This window comes from Ananas comosus, linkage group 5 (genome assembly GCF_001540865.1).
Source record: "Ananas comosus cultivar F153 linkage group 5, ASM154086v1, whole genome shotgun sequence".
NCBI classification, from domain to species: Eukaryota; Viridiplantae; Streptophyta; class Magnoliopsida; order Poales; family Bromeliaceae; genus Ananas; species Ananas comosus.
The window spans coordinates 5,048,835-5,064,211 of record NC_033625.1 but is presented as its reverse complement, the minus strand read 5'-3'; the positions used below and the strand labels follow the sequence as shown (position 1 = coordinate 5,064,211).

The following is a 15,377-nucleotide window of genomic DNA, read 5'->3' as shown; positions in this document are numbered from 1 at the left end:
CCTTTTTTGAAAAAATTTAAAATTTATATTTACATAGTCATAAATAATTTTTTTTTAAAATTAACGATAAGATCCAATATAACCACGCTCTATTCAATAGAGATGTAATGATAATCGTCCGATGAGAATTTTAATAATGATTAGGACAAATACCGATTGAGAAATTCTAAAAAAATAGAAAAATTTATCTAGTGTTTACGGAGCTTTAAAATTTGTGTCAAATATATGAGAAATTGTAAATAAAAAAAAGTCTCACATTGGCGACTATTTTTATTAAATTTGTATTAGTTCCATCACCGTTCGCATGGCTTTAAAGTCCGTGCCGACCATGTGTTAAACAGGTCTTAAGTTGGAATAAGTTTATTTAGCTACGATTATTTTAAATAAAGATAATAATAACATAACTAAAAGTCTTTATGCTGCGTATAAACGCAACAACAAAATTTTTTATATACTTTATCAATCATATTTAATATAGTTGGCTTTTTTTTTTTTTTTCAAGAGAAAAATAGCATGCTACCCCGCTTCGTTTATTTTATTTAGAAATAAATTTAACTGAAAATGCGAATCAACTAGGTTTCGAACTTGAGATCTCGGGTACCAACCATTAAGTCTTTTGCCACTTGCACTAGGGACGGTCGGTCTACAAATTTAATAGTTGATATTCGAAATTCTGCGTTTGAAAATCTAATTATTTAACATTTTTAGTTGATTTTTTTTTAAAAAAAATAAGCATAAACAGCTTGCTACTCATATATAATATTAATATATTTATTTTGTTTTTTATAGGATTTTCAATATATCTTATTTTTAACACTTTTTTTTCGATTTGGGAGTAGAGTATACTGTGAGACGATGATGGATCATCATGCGGCTGAAAATGATGATATTAGGAGAACAGTAACTCTTATATTCTTAATTTTCTAATTATTCATCAATTTTGATCGATGATTAGAATTATAGAAAGGAAAAATTAGAGAGAAATTATAACGTAGCCCTGCTCTGTGTCTCTCTCTCTATATTTATTGATTAGAGGACAAATAAATAAATAAATAAATAAATAAAATATAGGGATGGTGCTAGCTATGTTGGCTTTCCACCTCAAAATTGAGATCACAGGGATAATAAATATCACAACCCCACACACATCATGTAATCCTTTTACCGGGCAGAAATTGCCTGCACCCGGTTCACCACGTCATCCATGCACCACATTTTTGGTACGGCCTTGCACATCTATAAGCTTCTTTTTTTTTTTTTTCCAAATCAATTTTGGCTGCAAAATAATTTTATTTTTTTATTAGCTAAAATATAGATCTCTTTTTTATAAATTTTTTTAAAAATTTTTTTTTTCTTGCCGAATTTTAAAATTTTGCATATTGCATCCTTAAAATTTCAAAAAAAACTTTCAAGAGGTCAGGCGTTAATGNTATTTTTTTATTAGCTAAAATATAGAAAATCTCTTTATAAATATTTTTAAAAATTTTTTTTTTCTTGCCGAATTTTAAAATTTTGCATATTGCATCCTTAAAATTTCAAAAAAAACTTTCAAGAGGTCAGGCGTTAATGGAGAGAGCAAAATGACCAAATTCTCTTTACTTCTTTATAAATATATTTTTTTAAATTTTTTTCTTGCTAAATTTTAAAAATTTGCATCTTGCTTCCTTAAAATTTTAAAAAAGCTTTCAGAGGGTATGGCATTAATAGTGATAGCAAAATGACCAAATTACCTTTACCTTTTTTATAAGAATTTTTTAAAATATATTTACATCATTTTGAAGAACAATTTCGGTATAAATTATAACAAATGAACAGAATAGTGATAGAACCTTGACGGAAGAGGACTAAGAGGCCGTTTGGTTAGATGTAATTATAAATGCAGTGTAATTAGAGACGCATGCAGTTGGAAATACAGCAATTACAATTACATGAATCATGTTTGGTTGGATGTAGTAGAAAGCGCTGCAAGTATAAATAATTTGTTTGGTTGCATGCAGTTGAGAAATAATTATTAAAATTTTATTATTTTATATATATGATGGTGAGATAACCTCCAATGTAAAAAAGAAAAATAATTTTTGTTTAAAAAATATTGAGAAGGTAAGCATACCTTTTATTTAAAGTTACTCTCTTCAACTACTGTAGTTGGAACTGCGGCCAATTTGACCGTAGTTCAAACTGCTGCAGTTGGACCTCCTACTGCAGCAGTTGGAGTTAAATACATCAAACCAAACACGAAATTTGCATTTACATACAGTTGTTTGCAACTACATGCAACCAAACGGTCTCTAAATGTAACAACTTAAAATGTTGAGAAAGTAAAACTACAAGTTTTTGAACATTAGGGAAGAAAAGTAAAAAAATAAGTATTTATAAAAAAAATTATATAATTTAATTTTTTTTTATTTTTATTAGCGACTTTTTTAGAGGAGGAGAGTATTATGTATACTGCGAACTAAAATTTTCTCAGAGGCAAACATTTTTTTCTACTGCACTTTTGATTGAAGTAAACTTTGGCTCTATCGTTTTTTAAAATATGGATCATGATTTTGCAAGCTCCTTGTTTTAAAATGGTTACTATTAGAAATTTATATGTGGATTATTTTATATGAAATAATTAATGATAGAAGAAGTAGCATGTACTAATGGGCCCAATTCTACATTCTTTATTGCTTAGTTGAATGGTTTCCAGCTAATGTATATGTAATATATGTAGGGATGAAAATGGGTCAGATATAGATCAGATAGTACGTAAATTTAAATATTGATCGGATGCTAAAATTCAAATTCATATATGATGAAAATAGATTTAGAAACGGGTCGGATATTAAACGGATGCGCATTTGAATCGAATGTTTAGTTAATGTAGAATTAAAAGCTAAAATGATTTGCCGATATATGTTTAGAGTTTAAATAAATTAGAAAAATAATAGAAACTGAGAATTAAAAATAACACATAATGTCATATATAGACTCACCAAGAATGTCACAAATTGAAAATGCATCAAAACTAGTTTTGGATTCAGATAAACAAAACTTTGAATCTGAATTCGAAGAAGAACTGTGAATCTAAGTCTGAATTCGCATTTTCTAACTCAAAATCCAAGTCCGAATATATAAGAATCTTTTTGTAGAAGAGGAATTTTAATTAAGGAATTGGATCCCTTTTATTCAACTAGTGATTTTAATTTCTACCATCAAACCAAATAGCACTTGCCCAATTTTGAAATTATTTTTTTAAAAGTAGTTGATTTGATTTGATTTGATATTTGGACTACAAGTCTTAAAAAAGAAAAAAGAAAAAAGATGCTGCATACATTTATATATGCATCTGGCAAATTTATTCAGTGGGCCTAGTTTTGGAAAACATGAATCTGGTAATTAAAATGTGGTCCATGTTTTAGTGGGCTTTTCATTACATTTATGAATCACTAACAAAGTTTGAGGGGTCTCATGTAAAAGGCCCTAAGGAGTTATTGGGTGTAATGTGTTACATGTTTATGATATTTTCAAATAATCTACATCATATTTTTATGATTTGGATCTCACTAAATTTTTCATGGTTTTAATTTTGAGTAGGGAGGCTTAGAACTCAAATTAATCCACACGTGTGTATTATTCAAACTGTATTACAATTCTAAACGGAGCGTAAATCCTCCACCATTTGTAGAGTTTTAAAATTTTCGTTGGTCACGTGATGAATGATAGATAAAGCAGTTTTATATATGTCGGGAATTATCCCCACACAACTTTTGAAATTGTTCAAGGAGGAAGCTACTTTTGAGGAATCATTTGTGGAACTATATAATTAGTTGTTTGGTAGAGTAGTAAAACTAAGATATAAAAAAAAAAACAAAAAAAACAAAAAAAAAAAAAACCTAAGATAGAAAACTTGGTATGCACACTTTTGGATTAAAATTTGACTTAGCTAAGTTTTTGGGTTGAATCAGAATCCTATATACATGACAACAACTACTCTACTTTGTGCACTCTTCTTGCTTTTCATATATGGTCAAAAATAAGAAATTTAAAATTCCATATATTCAAAATGACACTCTTTAATTAATTTATCTGTAATTGTTAGAGCTGGATTATATAATCTGTCCATGAATAGGCCATTACCAACTATTTTTCTACAAAAAATAATACTAGCTACGTTCAATAAGATGTTGAATTCGAGCGATCGATATTGCATAGAAATTTTCTGCACATATGAATAGCGAAAAATTTGCGCACCAAATTAAGTAGATACAATAAAGATACACTGTGATAATATTAAATAAGATTAAATACAAATAATTACAAACTTTGCAATCCAAATAATTATAAAAGTCAGCGACAATGCCATTCTTTTCATAAACTTGAATTAGAGATTGAACATTGTGAATTTCACTTGCGATGGTCAAATTTGGATTTACTTTACAAGTATGAACATAAGATATTCAACCGTACGTGCGCAAAATAGTAACATAAAAGAAAATCCAAAAAGGGTCTTATCAGACTTTTTTTTTAAAAAAAAACAAAAATTAACGGTCTTTTCAACTTTTTTTTTTTTAATAAAAGATACATTACGACGAGAAACTAAGGTCAAACAAAGAAAAAGGTGAAAGTTTGTAGAACAGACCTAAACTTTGCTTGAAAATTAATGATTATCCAACTTCTAAAAATTTTAATTTACCATCTAATTTTTTTAATTAGTTTGATTTGTATATTATACTGGGGCCGTGCAAATTAGTAAGGTTTCATTATGAAATAATATTTGATATATACTATATATTTAGATGGTTTTGCCCGTGGTTTTCTAATTGAGTTGGTTCAATTTTGACGTGAAACAGATACGAAAACAGAGTTTGGAATTAGTTTCTGCAGAAACCAAAGTTTCTGTGGATATCCGGACGCCCGGAAGCACTTGCGGGTGTCCGAAAATACTGAGCGGCTTAGAATTTCAGTGATTCGGATGTTCGAATTGTCTTGTAGACGCGCGTCCAAAATCTTTGGATGGAGAATTGGTTGCTTGGAAATGTTTTCGAACGCTCAACCCAAGAACTCAGGCTACTGTTCAGCGTAAATATTTTTTTGAGAGATAGGTAGCATGCTACCCGCTTCGTTTATTTCATTTAGAAATAAACTTAGCTGAAAAATGTGAATCAACTAGGATTCGAATTTGGGTCTCGGGTACCAACCACCAAGCCCTTTACCACTTGCTCTAGGGACGATCGGTTGTTCAGCGTAAATATTGGGGTGGCCAAAATTGTGCGGACGTGTTTGGGTGCGTCTAGAACTCAGCTGGAGTGTCCAGTTATGAACTTTCGAACACAAAATTGTTCCGGGCGCCCGAAACCTAATGCCATCTTTCTCACTTCCCCCTCTCAATTCCTTTTTCCTCAGTTTAGGGTTTTACTTCCTCCTAATATATATATATATATATAGCTTCTACCCCCTTTATTAAGGTTGAACATATTTAACTTTCTTATAATTAAAAGTCATGGCATTCGTTTAATTATTCACTTTTAGACATCTTTTCATACCTTTAAATGAGTAATAAATAATTATTATTAGCAGATATGTTTATTAAATTTAGTAATTTTTAAGTGACTAAAATTAATTAAAATTTAATGAATTTAATTTATAATTAGCTTGGTTTATGTATATCCTTTCACCTTGGATATATTAGAACATTTTGAGCGTTTACTCAGGATGGTCAACTTGGCTTGCTCTTACTTTACAATATGAACGGGAGAACATTTGTCATTGCGTGCATTAAAAGTAGTTCGAAAAATATATTTATTTATAAATATAAATATATATGCATAGTAGGGGGAGAGAGAGAATATATGAGCCACGAATCCTTGTTTATTTTTTGAGGGCTAAGGGTGTATATATATATATATATATATAGCTAGGCTTCTATGCTTTCGAAAGTACGAGGACCTTGGTGTTTGTAAGTTGTTTTCAATGATGGGACGTCTAATTAGGCGATCGGTTTCGTTAAACATGATCTATGTTATTGGAACTATCTAGAAACCAAATTTCATAATTTTTTGACTTCGTTTGCCTAGTGAACGAATAGCCTAAAAATGAACGGCTGAAAATAAAAATATCATAAAAAAAGTGATAAATGACTCAAATTTCAAATCGGAAGTATTGTTCTTGCTATTGATGTTAAGTAGAATTTTCTATTAAAGTTTCATATAATTTGAATACTTCTACACCGTTGAACTTAAAAACGTGCCACATCGGCCGTTAAAATAGTCATTTTTGAGACCCTTTGATTGCTTGGTAAATGAAGTCGAAAAATTATAAAATTTGTTCTCTAGATAGTTCCAATAGTATAGATTATGCCTAACAGAGCCGATCGTCGAATCGGATGTCCTCTCATTCAAAACAACTTACAAGTACGGAAGCCTCCGTACTTCGAAAGCACGAAAGGCCTACTATATATATATAATTATATATATATATATAATATATATTTAATATATATATATTATATATATATATATATATATATATATATGCATGCATAGTAGGGGGAGAGAATATATGAGCCACGAATCCTTGTTTATTTTTTGAGGGTCAAGGGTCTATATATATATATATATATATATATAATAATATATATTATAATATATATATGTGATAAAGTTGTATATATGCATGCAATAGTAGGGGAGAGAATATATGAGCCACGAATCCTTGTTTATTTTTTGAGGGTTAAGGGTCTATATATAATATATATATATATATATATATATATATATATATATATATATATATTATATAATAATATATTATATATATATATATGAATTAAAGTGTAGATAGATGGAGTGACTCAATTCTATTTGTTGTATATTGAGAGTAAGATATGGAGATATGGAATTTCTCAAAAAATGATATGGAGATATGGAGATAATTTTTTGATTTTTTTCTATGAACAATTTTCTCTGTGCAACAATTTGTAATTTAGCTATTAATCAAGGAGCCTTGCTTATATATATTAAATATAAATATGTATTAATTTATATATTAAACTTTTTTTTTTTTTTTTTAGAGATAGCTAGCACGCTACCAGCTTCGTTTATTTCATTTAGAAATAAACTTAGCTGGAAATGTGAATCAAGTAGGATTTGAATTTGGGTCTCCGATACCAACCACTAAGTCCTTTGTCACTTGCTCTAGATCCGGTCGGTATTAAACTAATTAATTACCCTCAAAACCCAAGAGATTGCACCAAATTACCAACTTGCCTAGCCGCATCTTGCCATGCCCATGCATCAAAATTCTCCCTCCTCATCAACTCCTTGGCCTTGTGAATAAAATTTAAACCCCAATTACCAAATTGATCTCCATGATTCTTCTCAATTTTCCCCAACTTAGGGCATTTTAGTAGTCTTATATAGGTCTCCAAATCATGAACACAAGCTGGGTTCCTCACCTTGAAGAAATCTAGGGCTAACTCAATCCCCACATGTGCATAGCATGAGCAACTCCATGGCCCCCCCAAAACCCTAAAATTCTCATTGAGGAACACCCCAGGTAACTTTGTTACTGGATCATGGATGTTCACTATTCTTAGCACCTTAACACCAAGCCTCTCACACCTCTCCTTGAACCCTAAGTTCCCGACGCGCGGCCCCGCGAACGAGTACACCGTGGTCGGTATCGCACTTTTTCGCCCCGACCGGTTGAGCCCGAGCTCCGCGATGTCGTAACCGAAGAGGAGCGCTAGGGAGCTCCCCATGCTGTGCCCTGCTAGCGTGATGCTCAGCTCCTCGTCTCTGTGCTTGGTGATGATCCGCGAGAGCTCGCCGAGGAGCTGCTCCCTGCAGCTCCCTTGGCTGAACCGAGAAGCGCTTTCGTCAGAGGTGTAGAGGCTGAGGAAGCCCGACTCGACCTTGACGTCGGGGCGGGGGTCGTGCGGGTCGAGTCGCGCGGGGGCGAGGGCGCTCATGAGGTTCGCAGCCCACTCCGCGCGCGTCACCGTCCCGCGGAACGTCACGAGCACGTCCCGCCGCCCGAGCCGCCGCACCTCGTCCTCGTCTGACGCCACTGCGACGTACCCGATCCACCGGGGGGTCTCGGTCCCTGGCGCCGCGTATATGTATTTCGTCACCTCGTATCCGCAATTCCCGATGCCGACGTCCTCGAACATGCTCCGCTTGCCGTACTTGCAATTCAGGTACCGCTTCGAGGCCGAGTCGAGGTCGAAGGCCTTGTAGCACGCGGAGACGAACTCCCCGTACCGGACGATCTCGTCCCGTAGTATCGAATTCAGCGGCTTGACGAGGTCGCGCCAGTTGTTCGAACCCTGGACGTCCCGCCACATGCTCGCAAGCGAAGAACTACTACTACTACTTCTCGACTGCGCCTGATCTCGCAACCGCTTCGTCGATGTCGCGATCGACGTGGCCACCGACTGCACCGCTCTCGACGCCACAGGGGCCGACGACGGGTCCGCGGAGGACCCACATCTCGGCATCGGTCGCGACAACCGACACAGTCGGATTTTACGCGAAACAACAACAGGTTGGTTATAAGAATAACATGGTAGAGTTTGGTGAATGGTGGTGGCCATTAGAAGAGGGTGGGGGAGCTAGAGAGCAAAGAAATGAAGGGGTTTGTTTGTGAATTTATAGACAAGGGGTGAGTTCAGGGGACGTATCTCTATTACTTATTATTAATATTCTCAATCAATTAATTAATATTTTTTCACAACTGAGTCCTCATTTTACAAGATTTAAGAGTCACAAACCTGAGGTGGGAAAATAATAAAGAAGTGGGCTGCATGTTTGGCGAGGAATTGACTAATCATATAAGAGATCTCATAAATTAAATTTGGCAGGGCTTAAATAAATAAAAAAAATAAAAAAATAAAATAGTAGGTTTGGGTTCCAAAAGCGCTTCTTTGATAAGTTGGGATAATAGTTGCTGCTTTGTTGGGAGGGTGCATGGGAATACGAAACCAGTAAAGCAACAGATGTATGGATGGTGCAATGAGCAATAGTCAAATTCTGATATTAAGCACTTTAGTCCTCAAACTTTGTGCATATATTATTATACTTCAGTCCCTAGCCACGAAAAGTAAGTACTATTCATACATTGCCCGATAAACTTTTTTGCGTTATCTGATGATGTAAAATGAGCGAGAGTAAAATGAGCGAGAGCAGGGAAAGGACGAGTCAGAGTTTCTCTACTAGGGATCGAACACTATCATCTCTTTAGATGCTTAGTCTTATCTGAAAATTAGAAAAATGGTAAATTTTATCGAACAAAACGCACAGTACTAAAACGCACTGCATGCAATAATATATACAGAACCTTGTAATATTTGTGGGTACGAATGAACAAGGACCAATTTGCAATAAAGGGAGAGTATAAGGGTTTAATAGGTAAATTTCCCCCCCCCCCCCCTACTCTTTGACGAACTGCGGGAGATTTCGTTATGAAAACGCCGACATTTCGCGCGCTTTTCTTCTCGCCCCCAACCCCCCTCTCCCCCAACCCCAAACACCCAACGGTCAACGTGGGAGCATACGGACCGTTGGATCTCTCCAGTTTAAATTTGGGCCGTCCGATCACGCTGGCGGTGGTCTCTGACGGTGTCCGTTGCTTTCGCTCCAACGGGGCTTTTCGTACGCGCGCGATTCGCGATGTGAGGATGCGGTGTTCCCCCATGTAATAGGAAACGGGCCGGTCACCCAATACCGTTTGCCACGTGTCACTTGATTGTATACGGATTGGATAACGCTTTTTTTTTTTTTGTTACGGAAAAAAGAAACAAAAGACACAGACACGAATTAGATAGCAGGATTTGTTAATATATGTATATAAATTTTGTGAAATTCATGAAAATTGAGAGAACATATTAAAATCATGTAAAAAATTAATTTTGGATTTGGATGTTGTGTTATTCCAATGTAAAAATTCTGTAACTAGAGGTTCCAATCCAAATCCTAATTTGAATGAGGGACGAGTAGTAAAATTTAATTTCATATTTCAATACATATTTGGATTCAGATGCAAGTTAGATCAGATATGATGATCAGTCCCCTTTTTAATCAATATGTTTATTTGCGTGTGCGGCGGAAAATATGGTACTTAAAGTGTTTGCGATTCTAATGTTAGTTGGATTTAGTTGGATACAGAATAAGGAGATAAGATTGTTATATGTTGCAGTAAATGAAGGCAAAAGTTGTGAGCGAAGCCTTGCATGCATATATGTAGTATTGTGCACAAGTTACAAGGTTACGAACTAGCGAGTTTGCATTTATGAACCAAAAGATTCTTTTGGCGTGTTGTAGGATACAGTATTGATTGATAAAAAAATATTATTTGACTAATTAATATTATTATAGAAAGTGCATGTTTATATATTTCTCACGACCTCTTTTTGTGTCCAACATATATAAGGAGATAGGGTTATTGTTACATACGCGATAAATGAAGTGAAAAGTGAGCAAAGCCCCGTACATGCATGTAATTAATTAGTAGTGTGCACAAGTCACAAGGCTGTGAACTAGTGGGTTTGCATTTCTGAACCTATAAAGGCTTTTTTGGCTTGTTGTAGGATACAATATTGGTTGATAAAATGTTATTTGGTTAGCATTGTTAGAGAAAGTGTACTGTTTATATGTTTGTCACAGGCTTTTTTTTTTTTTTTTTTTGGGTTTCCTACATAAGGAGATAGGGTTATAAAACTAAGCAGTAAATGAAGTGAAAAGTGAGCAAAGCCCTGCATGCATGCAGTAGTGTGCACAAGTTACAACGTCATGAATTGGTGGGTTTGCATGTATGAACTTAAAAGGCTTTTTTTGCCCCAGTGCAGGATTTGATAAAATATTATCTTTTTAATACTATCACAAAAATGATTGTGTTTTTATATTTCTCACCGTCTCTCTTTTGTAACAAAATTGGAAGTATTGAATTAGATTTTCTACTTTAGAGGCTCAATAATTTTATTGTTCATTTCCACCTTTGCATGAACTACACTTTTATTTTTGTAATTGTTCTATTAGAGACTGTTGTTGTTGAAAGTAGAAACATTGCACAAATTATACTTTTTTTTGTTTGTAAAATGTTTCATCAGAGATTATTGTTGTTGAAAGTAAAAGTAGCGACGGAGTCCCAAGTTCGAATCCTAGTTGATTCACATTTCCAACTAAGTTTATTTTTTAAAAAAATAAACGAAGCGGGTAGCATGCTATCTATCTCTTAAAAAAATAGTTACAGAGTCAAACAGGCTCTTCAAGTGGCTTGGCCATGAAATTGAGGAGGGTTTAAAATAAGAGAGGGAGAGAGAGAGAGAGAGAGAGAGATTTTGTAGGTGAGATGTGCCCAGCTGTGTCCATCTTGTTTTGATATAGGAGACAACTTATTGAAGTTAGTTACAAAGTCAATATTAAATGCTTTGCTTGTGCTAATATTTTATTTTTCCTTTTCTTTTAATGAGACCTTTTGAGCATTACTCAATGTATGTATGGCTAATCCTTCCTCCACATATTAAATTCATGTCCAAGATTTTGCAAATTAATATTCTATGATTTCATGCATAATCTAATTGTGTACATAATTGTATTTTTCGGAGAATCAAATCGCCTACAAATCTCACCTGGTTTCATATATCTATATATATTAGTCATAAGAAGATATGTTAGCTCTAGCTACTTGTTCACGATATGAAAAGAATTAAGGAAACTCTTCTGATAAGAGAGCGCGCGACATAGAAAATTTTCACTTAGATTTTCTCTCAATATCATAATCACACTGATGCTGAGCATGGTCATTGTTTTAATTTATGCGGTAATTAAAACTGCTAAAGTTTGAGAATCCTCGATCATGCTTAGTACTCGTGCTAATTAATTATTATTATTTATTATTATTCTTTTGAAGCCTATATGATCTTAGACTCCATGTGCGACTTGCTTCAATGTCGTGCAAATCCAAGATTAATTAGCTAATTTCATCATTTTATGCTTTCCATGACCTTTTCTTTGATAATTGCTATAATATCGACCACAAATCTTACTTAGAAGAAGAAAAAAAAAAAAGGAGAATGTGTAAAGTTTATGCAGCAAATATTATTTTCGCGATAATATTGATTAGGATATGTTAATGCCGAAAAAGGTCGATAGAGTTGCGTCACACCCCAGTAGTTCCATACTGAGGATATAGGAAATTTGTCGATTGCATATATAAAACAAGCTTAATTGCTAGCTTAAATAGTAATCTTAACTTTAATTATGCTAGCTAGATCTACTATATTCGAAGTCCATTTTGTTCTTGTTGGCTTGTTGCTAGTGTTAGTAGACTAGGTCCTCCATTCAAGTCATGCGTTATTTCGTATACTAGAAATTAATAATCTAGTTCAAGCTATATGTTTTTCGTATATATATAGCATAGATGTCGATAGTCAGGTACCTGTGCAAACTAATCTAATCCCAATGTTGTCTTGCGTGGTTGTTATCTTAATGAATTGCTGGAAAGCGCAAATTTTCGTTGGAACGGTCAAATATTAGGTTAATGTAATCGTTCACTACAACAGAATTAGGTTATAGTGATACATGTTTGGGATACTTTTGTGTAAGTATCCCATTTATGTCAAAATTTAAAAAGAAATCTACTAATGCCTAAATATAAAGCCTAATCCAACAAAAAATAAAAGGTTACTCTACTCAACCCACCCTATCCAGCCCATTCGGCCCGATTACAAACAGAAAAGAAAAAAAAAAGAAAAATCGATTATCATTTCCCCTTCTTCTCTCACTCAATTCACTGCAATTCTAGCCGAAGAGTCATTTCCTCTCCTCATCCTCCACCACCGCAAACAAAGAGGTAGAGTTCCGGCGGTTACTAAATGCTTAAAGAAGTGTTAGTAAATTAGCAACACTCATTTTAGATTATACCGACACTCTTTAACTGTCACTATATATCTAGCGACCCCACATATAGCAACACATTTTAAAAGTGTCGGTAATTTAGTCAGTAGTAGTTTTTTTGACATGTACCGACATTTAAAGGTGTCGCTATAAACCGTTTTTGTTGTAGTAGTTCTAGAATTATAGTACTTCCAATTTGGTATAATTTATTAGATTTTATGCCTTGCATGTTCTTTAAGTTATAGGAAACATAAACAACATAACAACCACATTCCTCAGCTTTCCATAGTATTGGAGTGTTCTCAAATTGGAAAATGAGTCTTGTGGCTTGAGTAGATGTAATTTAGTTATGCAACTAACAAGAGTGAATGAAAATTTTTTTTGAGAAAAAGGTAGCATGCTACCCGCTTCTTTCATATAGTAGGTGAATTAAGCAACATGGGTGAGGCATCAAGGCCTCAAGGATGACGGGGACAAAAAGGAAAAAATAGGAGAACGGATGTTGTTTGCAAAGTACAGCTGATACCTCTATACTGACTACGAGGTCTCTCTACAGCTCTACGGATCAGGGATACCCCACTGAGCTATCAGATGTTTGATCTTATGAGTCCCACGGATCTTATTACTGAGTGAATGAAATTTTAATAACATTTTAGCGCATAGATCTTATTACTAACTTCCGCGCGAACTACTATTCTAATCCCAACTTGTTATAAGTATACATTGGCATTTTCTATAGATTCTCTTATTACCTTCTACAAAACACTTTTCTAATCCCAACTTGTTACAAGCGCTAAAAAGTTAATCCTTGTTCCTTCGGATAAATTATATATATGATTATAGATGAATCCGTGCTTAACATAGTGGATAAATAAACGTATATATAGAGACTAGACTACACTCAGAAGGATGAGTACGTTCATATTAATCTTTCTCATCAAATTTGATGATAGAGTGTTTAAAATGAAGTTATTTGAAACAAAACTTCGCCGCTTTTTCACATCTTTATTGATGCATGAAGTGCAAACCAAAATAAGTAATGTAATAAAAATAGTTTCTTAAACAAATTACAGGATTAGTGTATTAAAAAGCAAAGTCATTACTTATGTAAAAGCATTTGGGGTTACCAAAAGCAAATATTCACCTTTTTTTTTAATTACATTTTACCTGTGCATGATCAACTGTGGATAACAATCAGCAGTGTGATAAAAAATATTCATCAAAAAATTAAGTGTCTTATAACTAAAAACTATATTTGAATTATTTTTTAATTGGAGTTAGAACCATAGTTAGTTAATTCGGATTCGGTAAAAATTCGGTAGGGATATAATTCATATAACATTCGTATCTTAATTTTTAAATTTGTTGAAAAATACGGCTTAAAAAATGAATTCACCATTTATATATTCAGATACGTGATTTATACGGATATTATTTGTTCACCAATTAACAATTCGGGATAAAAAATTCAGCTATTAACCTAAGCTTTTTTCTCTAGATTTATGCTATTATCATACATAGTTATAAATTTTTAAAAATATAAAATAAGATAGCTACAAAATAAATAAAGTAGATTAAGTAAAAAAAGCAATGGTAAATTTTATTGTCGTCTCCATTTTCATCTTTCTCATGATCTACATATTTCGGAAGTTCATGAAGTTCAAATAATTTGAAAGGGATTTTATCCAAAATAATTTGCGTATTTTTTTGGCCGAATAGTTCAGCATACGTGAATTATTCGCAAATAATAAATCTAATCCAAAAATTCGCATATTATTCTGAATTTTTGGAATAAATCGTATACGAACCATTTCATTCAGATTTTCAATAATTCGCGAATAATTTGTGAAGTAACTAACTATGGTTAGAACAAGACATTATGTAAAAGGGGTAGGAACAAAAGCATATATTCCTCCATGCATGCACCTCAGAAAAGTGCTTTAATTTCCTTTGCCTCTCATTTGTCATGAGTAAGATTTCTCAAAAGTTGGTCAGCCATTCTAATTAAAGATGCTTATTGTACATTAATTCCTACTTAATTAACTTTCTCCCTTCTAATTGATTTTTGAGTTCATTGAAATTGGCTACATTCAATCTAACATTCTCAGCCGTCTCATTGACTAGCTTTTTCCCTTTTCAAAAAGAAGTTTCTCTTTTGTATAAGATTTGTGTAAGGGGATGTTCCATTTCTTTCATCTGACTTGTACTTTTAATTCAAAACATCAAAGCAGCTATTTTCTTTTTTTTTTTTTCAATTGAAGCTTTTTTTTTGGAAAAGGGAAATGGTTAATCAATTCAGTGATATTTAACTGTAAGCATAAATAAGATGAACGGTAGTTTCTAGGGCTTGTTCAGCCCAACTTACGTTGTTGTGTTGTTCGAAGACATATTTACATCAAAATTTCTCTAATAAATTTAACTTTTATTTAATAATAGCATATGCATAAAATTAGAGCTTTCAATTTTGAGTCAACATATCATTTGTGATCGATGGCATAG

General features: G+C 33.4%; 1 protein-coding gene across 1 annotated transcript; it reads right to left on the bottom strand.

The window, feature by feature from the left end:
- On the bottom strand, window positions 7,214-8,482 carry LOC109710316 (galactolipase DONGLE, chloroplastic-like). The gene has a single exon (XM_020232826.1). The coding sequence runs from the start codon at window positions 8,480-8,482 to the stop codon at window positions 7,214-7,216; it is 1,269 nt and encodes a 422-aa protein (XP_020088415.1).